General features: G+C 41.5%; 1 protein-coding gene across 1 annotated transcript in view; it reads right to left on the minus strand.

Moving 5' to 3' along the window:
• Nucleotides 1-10,364: 10,364 nt before the first annotated feature.
• Nucleotides 10,365-17,080, minus strand: part of NFX1 (nuclear transcription factor, X-box binding 1) — a gene marked incomplete at its 5' end in the record, with an annotated part of 72,097 nt that continues 65,381 nt past the window's right edge. The window contains 2 exon segments of the mRNA XM_031557807.1: nucleotides 10,365-13,597; nucleotides 16,380-16,481. Coding sequence (XP_031413667.1) covers nucleotides 13,522-13,597; nucleotides 16,380-16,481 — 178 coding nt within the window.

The following is a 17,080-nucleotide window of genomic DNA, read 5'->3' on the forward strand; positions in this document are numbered from 1 at the left end:
GAGGGGGTTGGGACTGGATGAGCACTGTGGGCCTTTGCAACCCAGGCCATTCTATGATTCTATGACGATTCTATGACAGAGTGAGAGACTCATTTAAATGTTTCATAGTTTTAATATATGCAAAATAATGTGTTTTGCCTTCCCACTTCATGTTTGTACATACTTTCTATTACCTAGATAAACTTCAGTATACGCTTTTTACTGAAATCGTCTTATATCTAAGTATGTCAAAGTTGTTACACCGAAAACCAAAAGAATGACTAGTTCATATTTTGTTGGAATTTATAATTATACATGAGTCAACTTTTCCCCCCCAAAATAGCTGTCCTTCCTTCAGCCAAGATGGAGTCATTTTTATTCATAGTGTCTGGTAAGCTATATTTTGGCTTTAGGAGAAAAACAATGCTTATGACACAATGATGTTTTAGTCGTTGTTGAGCAGTGCTGCACAAAGCCAGGACATTTCAGCCATCCTCCTGGACATATTGAGTACAGAGTAGGGACCTATCACTGTGTCCTGGATCTGGCCAATGCATTCTTTAGCATCCCAATTGCCGGTGAATTGCAAGACCAATTTGCCTTTACACGGACCCTCCAGGTCCTACCAAAAGGGTATGTGTGTTCTCCAACCTTCTGCTACAATTTGGTGGCACATGATTTGGCAGAATGGGATAACTCTAATGATGTAAAACTATATCATTATATTGATTATTTGCTTTTAACCTCTTCTTTTTCACAAGTGCTGGAGAAAGTGGTAGGCTCCTTGTTGCTTACCTGCAGGAGAAACAATGGGTTACCAGCACACAGAAAGTCCAAGGGCCTGAACTGTCAGTAAAATTCTTCGGAGTTATTTGGTAAGATTAAAGTCTTACCCAATGCTATTATTGATAAAATTAAAGTATTCCCTGTATCAACCGCAATTAAACAATTAGAGGAATTTCTGGGCATACTGGGATACTGGAGAACCACGCTACCTTGTGCAGACCTTAAGACCTCTATATCGATTGACTAGGAAAGGCCAGTTGTGGCATTGGAAATGAGCAGAAAAGGATGCTTTTCATCAGGCAAAGTTAGTTGTTAAACAAGCAGAGGCACTTAGTACATTTGATCCAATTCTCCCCACAAAACTGGATGTACATGTGACTCAGGAAAGGTTTGGTTGGGGATTGTGGCAGCACCGGGTTCTGTTCATACCCCTCTTAGTTTTTGGTCTCAGTTACGGCAAGGAAGAGAAGAGAGATTAAGTATGACTGAAAAGCAGTTATTGGCTACCTATTCCACACTGCAGAACCAATAATACAAACAGCAGAGGTAATAGTAAAAACAACACTGCTTATTCAGGAGTGGGTGAAAGATCTGGCCCATATTCCTAAGACAGGAGTGGCCCAGGTCCAAATGGTGGCATGCTGGGTTGCCTAGCTGGGTCAACACAGCCGTTTGTCCTCTTTGCCACTGAAGGAAGAACTGCAGAACACACTTGGCCCAGTGATGTATCCCAGTGATGCACTCCAGGAAGTTTCTGTCATTCCACCAGAGAAGAGCCCCCTACAAAATGGAAATATCTGATTCCAGAGGAAGCCTGGTACATAGATGAGTCCAGCAGATGAAATCCAAGTAAATGGTGTGTAGCTGCATACCATTCCTCAACTGAGACAATCTGGTTTGAAGAAGGGGATGGACAAACTGGTGGGCTGAATTATGAGCAGCATGGATGGTTCTAACCCAAGAGCCAGGTGATTCAACATATATCACAGATAGCTGGGCAGTCTATTGAGGGCCTTGTAGTAACGTGGAAATGAGGAAGTGGCTTGGGTCAGATGGCTGGAAGATTCACTACCAGAGAACTTTTCTTGCTGGTTGCACAAGAAGTTGCTACATGCCAGACAAAAAGGCAATGCAGACAACAGTAAAAGCATGGAGACTGCCTGTCCAAGTGTCAGGTATCATCCAGGTATGTCACGACTGTGAAGTTTGTGCCAGAATGCAACCAAAGCCACTACTGGAGATGACAGACACATTGCCAGAGGATGCAAACCCTTGCAGAGATGGCAGATTGACTATATAAGTCGCTTCCTTCAGCCTGGAGGGGCCAGGTACGTTCTGACCTGTGTTGATACATGATATCTTCTTGATAATGTCCAGGTAGAGGCTGGTAGCAAGCAGCATCCCCCAGGGTCTGTCTTGGGACCAGTGCTCTTTAACATCTTTACCAATGATATCGATGATGGAATCGAGTGCACCCTCAGCAAGTTTGCTGACGACACCAAGCTGAGTGATGCAGCTGACACAGTGGAAGGAAGGGATGCCATTCAGAAGGAATTCAACAGACTTGAAAGCTGGGCCCAGGTGAACCTAATGAGGTTCAACACAGCAAAGTGCTGAGTTTGGCACTTGGGCCAGAGGAATCCCAGGCATCCGTACAGACTGGAAGGAGCGGTCCTTGAGAGCAGGCCTGCAGAGAAGGACCTGGTGATGGTCCTGATGGATCAGAAACTTAACAAGAGCCAGCAGTGTGCTCTTGCAGCTCGGAAGGCAAATGGGATCCTGGGCTCCATCAGCAGAGGGGTGGCCAGCAGGGACAGGGAGCTGATTGTCCCCCTCTGCTCTGCTCTTGTGAGGCCCCATCTGCAGCACTGTGCCCAGGTCTGGAGCCCTCAGTACAAGAAAGACAGGGAGCTGTTGGAAAGGGTCCAGAGGAGCCACAAAGATGATCAGGGGACTGGAGCAGCTCCCCTATGAAGACAGGCTGAGGGAGCTGGGCTTGTTCAAAAGAAAAGAAAAGTGACCTCACTGCAGCCTTTCAGTGCCTAAAGGGAGCCTACAGACAGGAGGGGAGTCAACTGTTTGAAAGGATAGATAACAGCAGGACAAAGGGAAATGGTTTGAAGTTGAGGGAGGGCAGATTGAGGTTGGATGTCAGGGGAAAGTTCTTTGCTATGAGAGTCGTGAGGTGCTGGAACAGCTGCCCAGAGAGGCTGTGGATGCCCCGTCCATCCCTGGAGGTGTTCAAGGCCAGACTGGATGGGGCCCTGGGCAGCCTGGGCTGGTGTTAAATGGGGAGGTTGGTGGCCCTGCATGAGGTTGGAGATTCATGATCCTTGAGGTCCCTTCCAACCCAGGTCATTCTGTGATTCTGTGATACAGTGAGTGGACTATTGCAGGCCTATCTTATACCTTGAGCAAATCAACCCTATACCATCAAAGCACGCACACCAAGCTTGTGGCAATACATGGTACTCCTCTGGTCATTGAGAGCCACCAAGTGTAATGGAAATGCAAATCACAGCCTGAAACAGTGATTGAGCATCTGGTGGGAAGGCGGGGCCAACCCAGGGGAGCTCAGATGCATGCAATATCCCTGAATGACTGGAAGGGGTGGAGTCAGGATCTGTCCCTTCCCAGACCTCATTTAAGGGTTGGCAGTGGAGGTAAAGGTATCTTAAGCTGGAGACTCTTGCCTACCTGAGGCCTTCAAAAAGGCAAGTAACTCTCTTATTTCATTTCTGTAGCTGCTGTATTTGAGCCAGGTTAATACTTACAATGGATTACCTAAAAAAAAAATAATAATTATGCATTGGATGGTCACTGGGACCCCAAATACACTGAAAGAGGATCCTCTGGGGGAAAACCTGGGTTCCCTGTGGTTAAGTGCTGCTCAGATTATTGAAGAATGGTGACCTATAAGGTATGGCAGTCCCATTATTAAATGCCCTGCAAAAATGGCTGTCTTCTTGAACAAATTAGGACAAGATTTTTTGACAACCAAAGGAAGGATAGTAGCAGCATTTGCTGTGGCATGGCAGCTGCTTCTCACTATTAATGCGTATCATTCCTTGGAGAGAGAATTAAAAGATGAAAATGAACTTCTGAAATCTTGTATTAGACAACAGGAAAATAAGAATACATCTTTGACAGAGCAAATTACCCTACCTTCAAATGGAACTTCCCTTTGAAACTAAGGTCCATATCATTAGGAGGGAAAATGTCTTGGATCAGCAGGATCTTTGGGTCCTAGTTGAAAGTTGAACCCAAGAACTGTATCGTGCTGTGGAAGGCAGACCCATCCCTTCTGGTACTTCTGAAACACCTAAGGTACTTTCTGTGAGTCTCTTTGAGTCCACAGGATCACCAGGAAGAGCAACATGACATGAAGATGCTCCGGTGTCACTGTAAGAGCAGTGTGACACCTGCTGGTGGACAATATGGCACTGATGAAGTGAGCCAAGCCTTCCCTGGTCTGAGCAACTATGTGCCTCCAGGAGAACCATTGAATACAGACCCACAAAGGAACGTGAATCTCAACCAATCATCAATAGTCTTATATTTTGTCAATCTACCCATAACAATTGTGACAAATTGTCACGGTGTACTGGATCGCCGTAATGGAAAGGGCTTACCTTCAATCATTGATTCATGCCATGAAGGCGTGGAGTGGAGCAGAAATGCAAGGTCATGGCCTGAGGCAGTGATCGAACACCTTGTGGGAAGGCAGGACCAACTGAGCGAGTGAAAGGGGTGGAGGAGGATCCAGCCCTTCCCAGACCTCAGTTAAGGGTTGGCAGTGGAGGTGAGGGCATCTCTTGCTGGATATCCCTGCCTACCTGAGGCCTTCATTTCCTTCTGCATCTGTGGCTGCTGCATTTGGGCTTGTTCTAATTTGCTGTAGCCAAAGACTTTGCCACGGTGCTACTATCGCAGTACTTTCCATCACATTTATAGCAGTACACCAAAGAACACATTCTATGGGTGTAGCAGTATGGAAGTGGGCTGAGGAAAATCACCGAATGGTGGTACCATCTGCCCTACAGTCTGACAGGAGCAGGCCTGGTGGAGTGGTATAATAGCTTTCTAAAGGCTGCTCTGAAGATTAACCCCCAGTCCCTGCAAGGGTGGACCAAATCACTGTGTGAGATGCTGTGAGATTTAAATGGAAGACCCAGAGATGGCTGGCCAGTGCCCTGCATGTATTATAAACAACCCAGCCTTTCCCACCTGGGATCTAAATTAAGGGAAACTATGTATGCTTGAAACCCCAGGTTGGTTTGCTGAATAATGCTCTGCTCCCTCGCCTCGAGCCTGGGAACCGCAAGGTTAAGTGGCCTTGGGAGGTGCGGGTAGCACCAAAGTGGTCCAGCCCACTTGCACTGAGAGGGAGGTGACGAGAAAGGAGCGGGATCAGTACCTGCACAGGTAATTGGTACGTGGATCCCAGAGAAGAAACAGCGATTGCATTGTTTTGGCAGGTCCAAACTCTCTCTATGGTGCCTGATATAGTCATCCAACTCAGTAGCAGGCCAAAGGGAGTGGTTCGAATGGCCTGGGCATGCCCTGTTCAGGCAGAAATACTGACCTAGGGCAGTACTACTGCTTGTATTTTTACCTTAGGAGGGTGGGCTTCCCCACTTTGTAGTGGTTAAACATTTGTTTATTTGTTTTACTCCTGAGATATGTGGCCCACAAAACCATCAGCAGGAGCATATCATTGAACTCTGATGTGCTCCAGTGTCACTGAAGGGTCATTGTAGCATTCTGCACTTCAGTGGCACCTGGTGAGGGAATTTCTTGAGGCAAAAAATGGGAAACACCTAGTGAATAAATCCTGTAACAACTATGAACCTTGTGTGTGATCCTGCAACAACTACGAAGCCTGCCCACACAAGAGAACTGATTTACAGACTTGTGGGTATTACGTACAGGAATTGTTGATTGCATATATTGTAATTGCAGCGTATGGGCTTATCTCCAAATGTGCCCAGTCACTGTTCATGCTGTGAAGGGGTGGAGTGTAGGGAACTGTCAGATCACGGTGCGAGCTGGTGATGGAGCACCTGGTGAACAGGTGTGTCTGAGCAAACTGCTTCTACCTCTGCTCCTCCTGTGACCAGAAGGGGTGGACCCAGGGTGGAGGCACCCTGTGCTCATGAAAGGGCCAGCCGCTGAAGGCAATGCATCTCTTCCTGAGAAGGAATGTTGTGTAGCCAGAGCCCCCTTTACCAGCTGAATGAGTTCAGCTCTTCTTTCTATATACAAGCGCTGGCCTGCTTGCAAGTACTTTGTTATTACCAAGAACCTGTCAGAAGCAATTTGCTTCTTTGTGAACAGAACAACCGAAGAACTAACTTAACTATCTCCAAACTTTATTTATCTGCAAACTAACTGGAACTAACTTTGTCAGCAAGGCAAAATCTGCAAATTTTGTCACTTTTCTGTATTACAAAGTTTAATAGTTCAAGTCTTAGTACAGTTTCTGAGTTACTGATGAAAACAAAGTTTATCGGCTACTAATTCCTGCCTAGAACAACTGCAGGTTGATATTTCTCAGTAAACAAAAACGAGTCAAGTTTCTTAGATTAACACAGCAATTTAGAGGAATAATTACATGAAGTTGTAGTGGGTCATGCAAGTAAGCTTTTGATGTAGCAGTATTACAATTTCCAATGCAGGAACTGATGCCTGGATATTTAAGCGGTTGAAGAAATAACCCAAAAAACTGTTCAGTCCAGGAATGAAAAAAATGGCTCAGAATAAGAAGATTAGAATAAATGTTTTCTATTACTAAAAGCATGAAATGTCTGAAATGATGAGTTCTGCAAGTAGATAATATAGGATGCTAAAGGTAATTAACATAGTAGAAAATCAGTATTAGATCAAGGCAAGTTTATCTATCAGCTTAGTTCTGGGGGAAATTAAAGGTATAAGTACATCAGCCTGGTCAAAATTCCATAATTTTCCCTCTAAGCTTAAACTTAATTAATTTAAAAATCATTATAGCCATCTCTAGTCCTGCTTTTCCTGTTCTTGGAAGTCTGCAGCAATTACTGAACATAAAAAGAAACTATGATTGTCTGGGGCAGTCTGTGATGGCAGTTGAGTAGGACAGCATCCATGCAGGTCATGCCAAACTTGCAAAATATTTTCTTTTAGCACGTTACGCCTTTAGATAAGAGTGCAGTGGGAAGAAGTCGCATTTCTTCCAAATGGTACTACAGATTAAAGGTGTAGGTAATGCACTTAGAACTGTAGAGTCTTCAGATTGGGAGAGATGTAGACTGTTCTCTGAAAGAACACTTCTCATTCTTTCAGCTCATCACTACTAAATAAAAGATCTTTAGCTGGGAAGTACAAATGTCTTAAATGTCACTCCCGTTCTAGAAATTGTTTTCTCTAAAAATACATCTTTTAGTACTAAGGCCTTAAATATTTTAGGATTTATTACCTGTGTTTATAGATGTAGTGTATAAAGCGAATTTGTATATTCATATTTAATTGTATATTTATATATACACTCCCGGACATGTGGACTGTATGTCTCACTATAATTCCTGTTAGAACAAGGGATTTTAATCCCTCCTTAGGACAAAGTTGATTGTTTATCCTCTCAAAGTCAGGAAAACAGAGGCAAGTAATCTCAGAGAAAGGAGTCAGAAATTACTCAGACTGCTACAGATCTATCCTTTAAACACAGTCCTTTGTGAGGAAGACAGTTGGATCCTTTGTGAGGATCACAATTGGACAGGACAGAAAAGGAACACAGGTGGAATAAACTTCTTACAGAAAAGACTACACAGAGTAAGACTGGGAGGAATGATACAGTATCTCTGGTTTGAATGGGCAGAATGAGTGACTTCGTGGCTGTGAGAATAGGAAGCCTGAGAAAGCAGAAGGAATATTTGAAACCTTAACCTGAGTGAGGACAGGGAAGTAAGGGAGAAGACTGCAGCTGTGACTGTCACACAGACTCTCCAGAGTTCAGTGCAGTTACACCTACACCCTCTGTTGGTATTCCTGAAGCACACAGATTCCACCACTTCTTGCTAGGCTAAGTATCTGCCATTTCTCAGTGTCGTTTGACCACTGGACACAGCTGATCCTCTGGAATTTGTTCTTATATTTTCCTGCCTCACAGGGTCAGTTGGATTTTGATCAAAAACAAGAGTAGAGGTGGTACACACAATAGACTGCAACCAGAAGGGCTCACTGCCCACATCTGGTGACCTCCATCTTCTTTCTGCTACCCTGTTCTCTATTCCTATCTGTTTCTGGATCATCCAATTGCTCCAAAATTAAAAACAAACCATATGTAATATAATGACACGTAATCTGTCAGGTCAGCCTTAGGACATTTTTGCTGTTTAACTTTCCCACAGCCATAAAAACCCTTCCAATTTATTGGATCATGCCAACTTCACCATAAGTATTCTTGGTTATAACTGAAAACTGCATCTCTTCCATCTTTTTGTTGTTGTTGTTGTTGACTGTAATCTATCCAGATGGCTGATGGCCAGATTGTGTCTGACCTTGTTCTAGTTGCTGGACCAAATCAATACACTGTTATCTTCTTCCTTGCTAAACCACTGAACTGTAAACACATTCTGTGTCTTCGTGTCTGCTATTTGATACTTGTAAGACCACTATATTTGTAAGCCCGCATTCAGTTGATGCAATGCCTTCCAGTTTAAGAACTGCTATCGTAGGAACTAGGTCTGTGAACAAGGAGTAGTGTCCTTGAAGTCACAGATGACTTCTTTGAAGAGCTTGTGAGTACCTAAGAACCAGAGACATCCTGAATGTACCATCCAAAGTTTTCTGACTCGGTTTAGAAGGGATCTCAAGAGTAGATCTTGTCCACTTACCTGCTAAAAGAATGTCCACTTACAATGGATTGCTCAGGACCTTGACAGCCTAGAACATTTCTGGGCAAACTCTGTGTTTTACCATCTTCATGGTAAAAAATACTTTGCAGTTATTTCTTGTGTTTCAGCTTGTGCCCATTTCCTTCCATTCTTCTACAGTGGAGTCTTGTTTCATCTTCTCACTACCCTCTACTAGAATTGCATAAAAGTTCTGACTGAAGTTGTCGACTAGTCCTTCCTAAGCAATCACACAAACATACTTCATTAGAAACTTGTTTGGTATCTATTTATTTGACACAAAAATACTGAATTTAAGCACCAGCCTAGATCAGTACTTACCCAGGAGTCACTGAGCTAAGACTTCCTGAAATAGCATTTATTACTATCTATGAGGAGGTACCTAACTTACCAGGTAAGCAGTAAAGTCTGAGACTCCCTGAATTGCTTGTTAAAGACAACAAGACCTTTAAGTGCCTTGAATGGAAAGTACAATCCTTACTACATTGTTTGACATTCAAACACCAGTTTTCACCATGGATTTTTATTTGCCACCACAACTTAGATTTCTTCAAAAATGCTCCCTAGTAAAACATATAAACTTATCTTACATGTGTGATTTTTAAACAGAGACAATTCTTTTCTTCTCATCTCCTACAGAAAAATGTCAGACCAACACACATTTTTTCTTACAATGGTTATTAGTTTTATTACAGCTTCTCATAAAAGCAGCCCTCCAGTTCTTGAATTAGAATAAATTTTCTACACTTTCAGAGAATAAAAGGTGGATACATCAAAAGACTGGACTTTAGAAGCTGAATCGTTTTCTGGGTGGTAGTTCCTGAACACAATTTCCCAAAAAGGTATGAGGGCAAGCAAAGTAGATATCCATGCAAGAGACATCTGTTGCCCCTCCTTTCTCTCACTAGGGCAAGCAGCAGCAGGTATGGGATTTTCACATAGAGTATTAAAAATGCTGATGCCTGCTTATCTTTGTGTACACCCTGGTGACAGAAGTCCTTGAGACTGGCATAAAAAGTAGGAGTCTTGTGGCAGCAGAACAGTCCTGTTTTGTCTGAAGGCTGTGGAAATGAGCAGAAAAGCAGCTCCAGAGCAGAATCTTGAAGGCCACAGTGTCTGGAGTGAGACTTTTTGCTTCATTAGCCATGAAATTAATACTAAAGTTAACACCCCCCTTGTATTACAATGACCTCTTAGGAGAACATGCTAAATATACATGACTGTAGTACTCAACTCTCTGCCAGATCGTGTTAAACATCACCCCAGTATGGGAAAGAAGTAAGGTTTAGGAGATAAGGGAAAGTATGTCATGGGTAGCAGAGTGGAGAAGGGGAAGAGAAAGAAGAAGAGACTGAAGGAGAGAAGAGAGCTAAGAGAGGGGAAGCTGTGTTCCTCTTCTTCCACCAAGACAGGGACACTTTCTTTCTAAGCATTACATTTCACCTCTTGGAGAAGACTACCTGAGATATCGTGTATTTTGCTAGCATTATTATCATATACTCACACTACTGGCAGCTAGAGCACTTATCAGTTGCAATACCCAATATGTTATGTCTATCCCTTCCATAAATCATCTGTTCTTTTTAAATGTTTGTGAAACTGTCCAGTAAAGTCCTGAGGAGACTCTGTCAGACAGGCATTTGTTATCTGTCCCATTAAAGTCCTGAAGGGACTCTGGCGACTCTGAAATACCAAAACCGAGATTGCAAACAATTCAAAGCACAGAACTTTCTATTTACTTTTATTTCAGCTTTATAAAGAAGGTCATTTGACACCAATAACTTCAAAAAATAAACAAAAACCCAACCAAGTCAAATAAGAATCTTTCAACAAATAACTTACAATTGTTCTAAAACACTTTTCTTACTTTGCTTATTTCATTATGTGGCAGATATTGTACAGAAGTGCCACAGAAACGGTGGTACTGAGGTCTACTTAAGCATCCTACACAATTTTAGGTTAAATCCAAGCAGTTAATACTCTGAGCACTTTAAACACATTAAACAATATAGGTAATATCACAGCCAAAATGCAAAAATATCTATTTTATACACAATTTTAAAAGCGCTTCATGAAGTTGCATGAATTCTAACTTACATCACAAGTTATTTCAAAGGATGCTTATTGCAGAACACCTGCATCAAGTAGGTTTACAAGAAACAACATTACTCTGAGGGTGTGGAAAATGGTTAGTATATTCAAGCTTAAGTCTTGGTTACAGTGACGTCAGTAAAGATTTTGCTACTGACTTCACTGATGCAAAGATTGCTGTTATCCACTCATTTTTCCATCAGATAAAAGGTGTAAAGGTCTGCCGAAGGAGTTACAAAATAGCTAATTGAAAATTATTTCCATGAGGCACGCGTGCAGTAAGAAGATGAGTTATCATAAATTTCAGAACTACAGCCTTTAGTACTATTCCATGTGAAAGTCACGGACATTGCAGCCAAAGCAAATGAGAACAGAGCAAACACCTCTGTTATGCATTGCTGAGCTCCTTTGTAAGGCCATGCTACTGTATTCTAGGAAGAAAGACAGCCGTACTTATTCTTTTTGGTGTCATTTCCCTAGATGCACGGTAGATATGTAGTATCATGTTTGACCAACTCATTAAAACGCACTTCAAACCAAATGCTTTTCCACATATGACCTGATGCAGATATGCTCCAACAGCCATGATTTAAAGATGTTTAATATACATATCTACATAAAATTTTTGATATTCATGCAGTTAAGACGTACAGCGATGAGTATGAACAGATTCAGTGTAGTTACTAGTTTCAACTTGAGAAGCCAAAGATACCTGGGTTTTAATAAGATAGTAGCAGAATACTTGGCTGCTGAAGTGCATCTCACCAAGTTCATATTTTTATGTCAGACGTAACTTGATTTAAAAAAAATGAACATAATGTTATGGAAGCCTTTTAAGTTTTGTGTTTCAAATCAGAAGCAGAGATGAGAAGCATTAGCTGTACTCACTTCAGCGTGGGTGAGAAGTTAACACGCTTCAGCCTCGTTCTATTTAATATCAACCAAATCCATTAGGCGGTTTTGTTTTTGATGATGCGTTTTTATACCTACAGTATAGCTGCATCAGAGGGATGTGATACACTTTCAGCTCACCAGACATGTGACAGCTCCTGTCCAGAACAAACCTTGGCACTGTAACTACGTACATTCTCCCTGCTGGCAGTTACAGGCTTGGAAATACTAACATAGCTCTGGACTTCTAGACCAAAACTACCCTTTATCCAGCCACAGTGAGCTGGTACTGCCAGTACTGGGAATAGACACGTTCCTCATAATGATGGGATTTGAAGAAATAAACTACTGAAAAGATGCCAACAACTTGTTCCTTTACCTGAATATAGCAAAGTGGTACACTTTGTAGGATCAAACACTACTTTGCTTAAAAAAATAAGAGCACTATAGGCTTTGTTAATTTATCTTTCATTTCTGTCCACCAAATGTAATACAAAAGATGCGAAAATAAACTTAAACCACTACATGCAAATTAAAAGCCCAAGAACTGAGAATCCTTCTGGTAACTGTTCTTATAACAGAGGCATATGCATTTGAGGCAGTTAGAAACACTTAAGACGTCTTATGCAAAATAATAAGCATAAAAATTTGCAGTAACATGCATTTTAATTCTGAAAAGGTCCTGGAGGCAGATGTGGTGAATTTGCTGCTCGCTGTTTCACGTTTCACAATCTGTAACACTGAGAATGAAACGTAGCCACAGAATTCTGCACATCTGAGGTTCGCAGTTCCGTGATTAACCACGTGAATCTAAGCACGGATTGCTGCCTTCATTGTCTCGGCAACAAAAGTTACAGCTGTGTCACTTTTGATCAGACTTACAGTTTTCTCATCCACCCCACCTCTTAATCTGGAACAAATCCACCATCTGTGACATTGCTTCTTACACCACATACTCATGGCGTTTCATTCACAGCATTTCCATGCAAGAAATATCACCCACTGGCAAAGAGCTGAGACAAATGTTCTTAGAAATTTTACAAATATTGCTCTGACTCTAAACATACTTAGCTCAACTCCACATATTCCCTTGAGCTATCACAGTATAGAAAAATACAAATCATGAACAAAACCATGCAAAAAAAAAAAACCCCAAGACCACCAAACTAACTTATCTAAATAAAATATAAACCAAATAGAACACTAAAATAACAATAATATTAAATATTATCTTGTTTAGTGTCTCAAATAACACAGCATCAATAATTTTCTTGTCTATTTTTTTAATGTCAAACTTGAGATACAACAGAATAAGCCTTAATTTTCCACCTTCCTCAAATCTTTTTTCTTCAGATACCAAAAGAAGTCTGTGCTCTTGTGACATCTAGAGTGTATATTCATGGTTAGTGACTAAGTTTCATATTTCCTTGCACACAGAAGAGTAACTCAAATCCCCAGATTTACCACATTAGCATGGAAGTGAATTAATAACATAAGAAAATGTTTTTAGAATTCCCATTAATGTTTTTAACAGATTATTCCTGGTTCATTTTAAATTGCATGAGATACATCAAAATAAATCTGTAAGAATTATTATTCTTATAATATATTTGATAATTTTCTTTCACTTTCAAGGCATTGATGAAAATTCACATCATTCTGAAAGCATATTAGATTAAAAAAAAGTGCAGGCAACCCAGCTTTCAAAAAAAAATGGTACAACTGGTAGGTACAATGCACTTAGGTAAAGTATTGCAATCCAGCCTTAGATGTCAAACCACGGATACATTGGACAAGTACTCATTTGACAAATAACCAAAAAGCACCTTCTGCAGTAATTTAGTATCTTCACCTGTAGCTTCTGTGTCGTAATTCTGCATCAATGACTTCAGTCCTGGACATCAAAGTAGTCAATTATTGGCTCTTCTTTTAATGGTTTGGACAAACCACTGCTTCCACTATTCCTGAAATTATAAGAATAGTAGATATTACTCACTGTGCACAAAAAACAAGACAGAAGTGAACTGAAATCACAAATTCTCATAATGTCTCAGTGTGCACTTGCACACTGCATCGGTAGACGGCAGTTCTGAGTTATATTCTAATGAAAATACCTTATCATTTCAGAAAGCCTTTAACTGTGATTTTTGGGAAAGCTAAATGCATCCATGTGTGGCTGAATTAATCAATTACGTTTTGGCTTTTACCACAAACTACCTTTTATTAGTAATACTTATTGCAAAAACAATAATGTATTGAAGATTAAATTTTCAACATGGAAAAGAAGGGAAAGAGCAAAAGGAATATTTCTGTAGTGCTCACTGGTCAAATCTGCTCATTTTTAAAAGCAAGAATATCACATTGGGTTTACGTAGCAAAGGTTTGGTAGCTGGGTGACTGCAGGTACTGCATTTGTAAGAGATGAGAAGGTAATAGAAGCTATTATACAAGAGTCAGTTCCAGCCAGCTCAAAAAGGAACCGCAGCTTGCCAAATTTGAGCCAACAAGCACTGCTGCTCGTACCTCTGTAAAAGCATATTTAAGAAAAGGAAAAAATACTGTGTGACAACAGCTGAAAGAGAGGACTGAGAAAATCTGAGGTAAACAATCCTGCTGTCAGTACAGTCGGTGAAGGAGGAGGAGAGGGATGGGTGTTCCAGGTGCTGCCACAGAAGCTTCCTTGCAGTCGAAAAACAGGAGCACGGTGGAGCAGGCTGTCTCCTGCAGCTTACGGTGCACAGCTTCAGAGCAGACCTACGTGGTACAGCCCAGAGCGGAGCAGGTGGATGAGGCCTGCAGGCGACTGCAGCTTACAGAGAGCTTCTGCAATAGTAGACTCGGGGCTGGAACTACAGCCCGTGGAGAGTAGCCCGTGCAAAAGCAAATGGTATCAGAGGAGCTGCTGCTGGTGGGGATCCACGTGGGTCAGTCTATTCCTGAAGGACTCCACCCCACGGTATGAACCCATACAGGAGCAGTAGTTGATGAACTGCAACCTGGGGAAGCTCCCAATGGATCAGTTCACAAAGGACTGCGTGCCGTGGGAGGGAGCCCATGCTGGAGCAGGGGAAGAGAGCGAGGAGGAAGGAGCAGCAACAACAAAGCGTCATGGACTGATGTGTGGGAACTGCTGAGCCACGGCCCGAACCTCGGACTGAGCACCTGAGGCGGGCGCTGAGCCAGCCCTGGCAGCACAGGTGAAGGCAGTTCCCTGTGCAATGGGAAAGGGTGGAGCCTGGCTGCACCTCTCCTAGATCCCACTTAATTAAGTGCTGACTGCCACTAGGGAAGGATCTTTTCTGGAGACTGCTCCTCTTGGAGTCTTCTCAGTGAGCCCAGGACAAGGCTAAGCTGTCCATCCGTTCCTCTTTGGTGTGATAACCTGTTTAGCCTCGCTTTCTTGTACGTTTCTTAATCGTAACGTCCATACATTCACTGATTATACAACTGAGCACAACCCATTTCCTCGTGCCAAAAAGAGGGCGGAGGTAGAAGAAAGCGGATAGAAGGAAGAAGGTGGTTTTAGCTTCCTTTAACTTCTCACTACTCTAGTCTGTTATCAACAGACGACCAGTTAACCTCCCCTGACATGCTTTGCATGTGATTGTAATCGGTGAGTGATCTCCTCGTCCTTATCTCAGTCCACAAGCTTTCCTTCCCCATTGTATTTTCTCCTCCTGTCCTCCTGAGGAGGGGGAGTGAGAGAGCAGGACGATGGTGCTTAGCTGCCCGTCAGTGCTAAACCACAGTATGGGAACGTGAAATCTAAACACTGTGAAGACTTTTGTCCTAAGACAGTATGAAGTCTTATGGCAGATTTTGTTACATAATTCCAAAGAAGTTTTCTTTCTGTTTAAAATAAATGGTGAAAGTCCTTTGCAATTTTGTTACGTAATTCACTTTCGCTAAGGTCACTGAAGATAGAAATCCTGCAGAATTAAGTGGGAATAAAAGGTAACAAACTGTAGAAAGTTCATATTAAGTTACAAAGTGAAACAGGTTTTGTTTTTTTTTTTTAAGACGTGTGGCTTGCTCTAGATGCTGAATTCTAAAGCAACTTACATTTTTTCTCAAAACAGTCTACTATGTATTTCAGCAGCATCTATTTAAGGTGCTACTTAATAGCTAATGCAAAATTAACTTATGCCTTTCTCCAAATAGTTTTTCAGAGGACAAGGATTCAAATGCTATTTTGGAAATAACTTGGGGAAGAGTTCTTAAGGACAAATATGCACAAAGAATAAGCCACCAATTAGAAATTTTCCTAACTATGAGATGCCTACAGGTGCCTGAAGCTGGCAGATCATACAAAGTAAAGACTGTTCTATTAGACTATTCACCAAGAAGCCCTACATACTCTATCTTAAGTAGTTTTCAGTATCTGAGAAGAACATAGTTCCCATTTAGCCAGCTGTGGGACTACTATATTCACTAGAGAAAAATACACATACTCACTGTTCAAATACGTAGCCTCTTAACATCCATATCTTCTTAACTACCTAGTACTTACATAAAGATTAGATCACAACATTTGTTTTATTACTGTTTTTATATCACATAGTCAACTCTACATTTTGTTTACACTTCATTTCATGTTTACTTCTTATAGGAAGAACATATTAGTGCAGGCTGAAAGCTCCAATGTATCACATGGCTTGGGAAAAGTGAAGACCTGCGGATTATAAAGTTGAAGTTCAACAGCCTTTCAAGTAACTGAGCACAGAATTTTTGAAATAAATTTCTTACTTATCTGTTTGTTTGTAATGAGGAATAGGAGGTGGAGGCCTGCTCTTCATTTCTTTATCCAACACAGAAGTTAAGGTATTGCTTGGACAAATGGATTTCCCTCTAGAGAAACAATACAAAAGGTTATTTTGTTAAGCAGGAAGTTACACGCATTAAGAAATTAGGGCAAAAAAATTATGTTTAAAAGTAGTGGTTGTGATGTCAGTGCTCATATCTGTATTTAATCTATAAAAATACTTAATTTTCATAGAGTCACAGAATATTATCAGTTGGAAAGGACCCACAAGGATCACTGATTCTAACTCCTGGCTCCACACAGTACCACCTAAAAATTAAACCATATACCCAAGAGCATTCTGCACTGCAAGGGCCACCCTTTTTTAACTGCAAGACTCACAAACCTTCCACTACCAGCATGTTTCCCATTCACAGACTCTTCTTCATCATTGGGGGGGGGGGGGGGGTTAGTAAACTGAATAAACTAAAATTCTTAAACCTTCTCTAGGACAGTTTTTTACCCTTCTTGCAGCTTCCTCCTAACGCAAACTACTGGCATTTTAAGACCAAACTATTTAGCAGTCATCGTACACTAAACTACAATACTTTCCTATTTCTATATGAATGCCTCCTCCTCTAAGGAATGTATAAATGCCTTCTGTGATGTAGAATTTCCTCTAAATACCATCTGCTAGTTACCTTTT

This window comes from Meleagris gallopavo, unplaced genomic scaffold (assembly GCF_000146605.3).
Source record: "Meleagris gallopavo isolate NT-WF06-2002-E0010 breed Aviagen turkey brand Nicholas breeding stock unplaced genomic scaffold, Turkey_5.1 ChrUn_random_7180001957942, whole genome shotgun sequence".
In the NCBI taxonomy this organism is placed as follows: domain Eukaryota; kingdom Metazoa; phylum Chordata; class Aves; order Galliformes; family Phasianidae; genus Meleagris; species Meleagris gallopavo.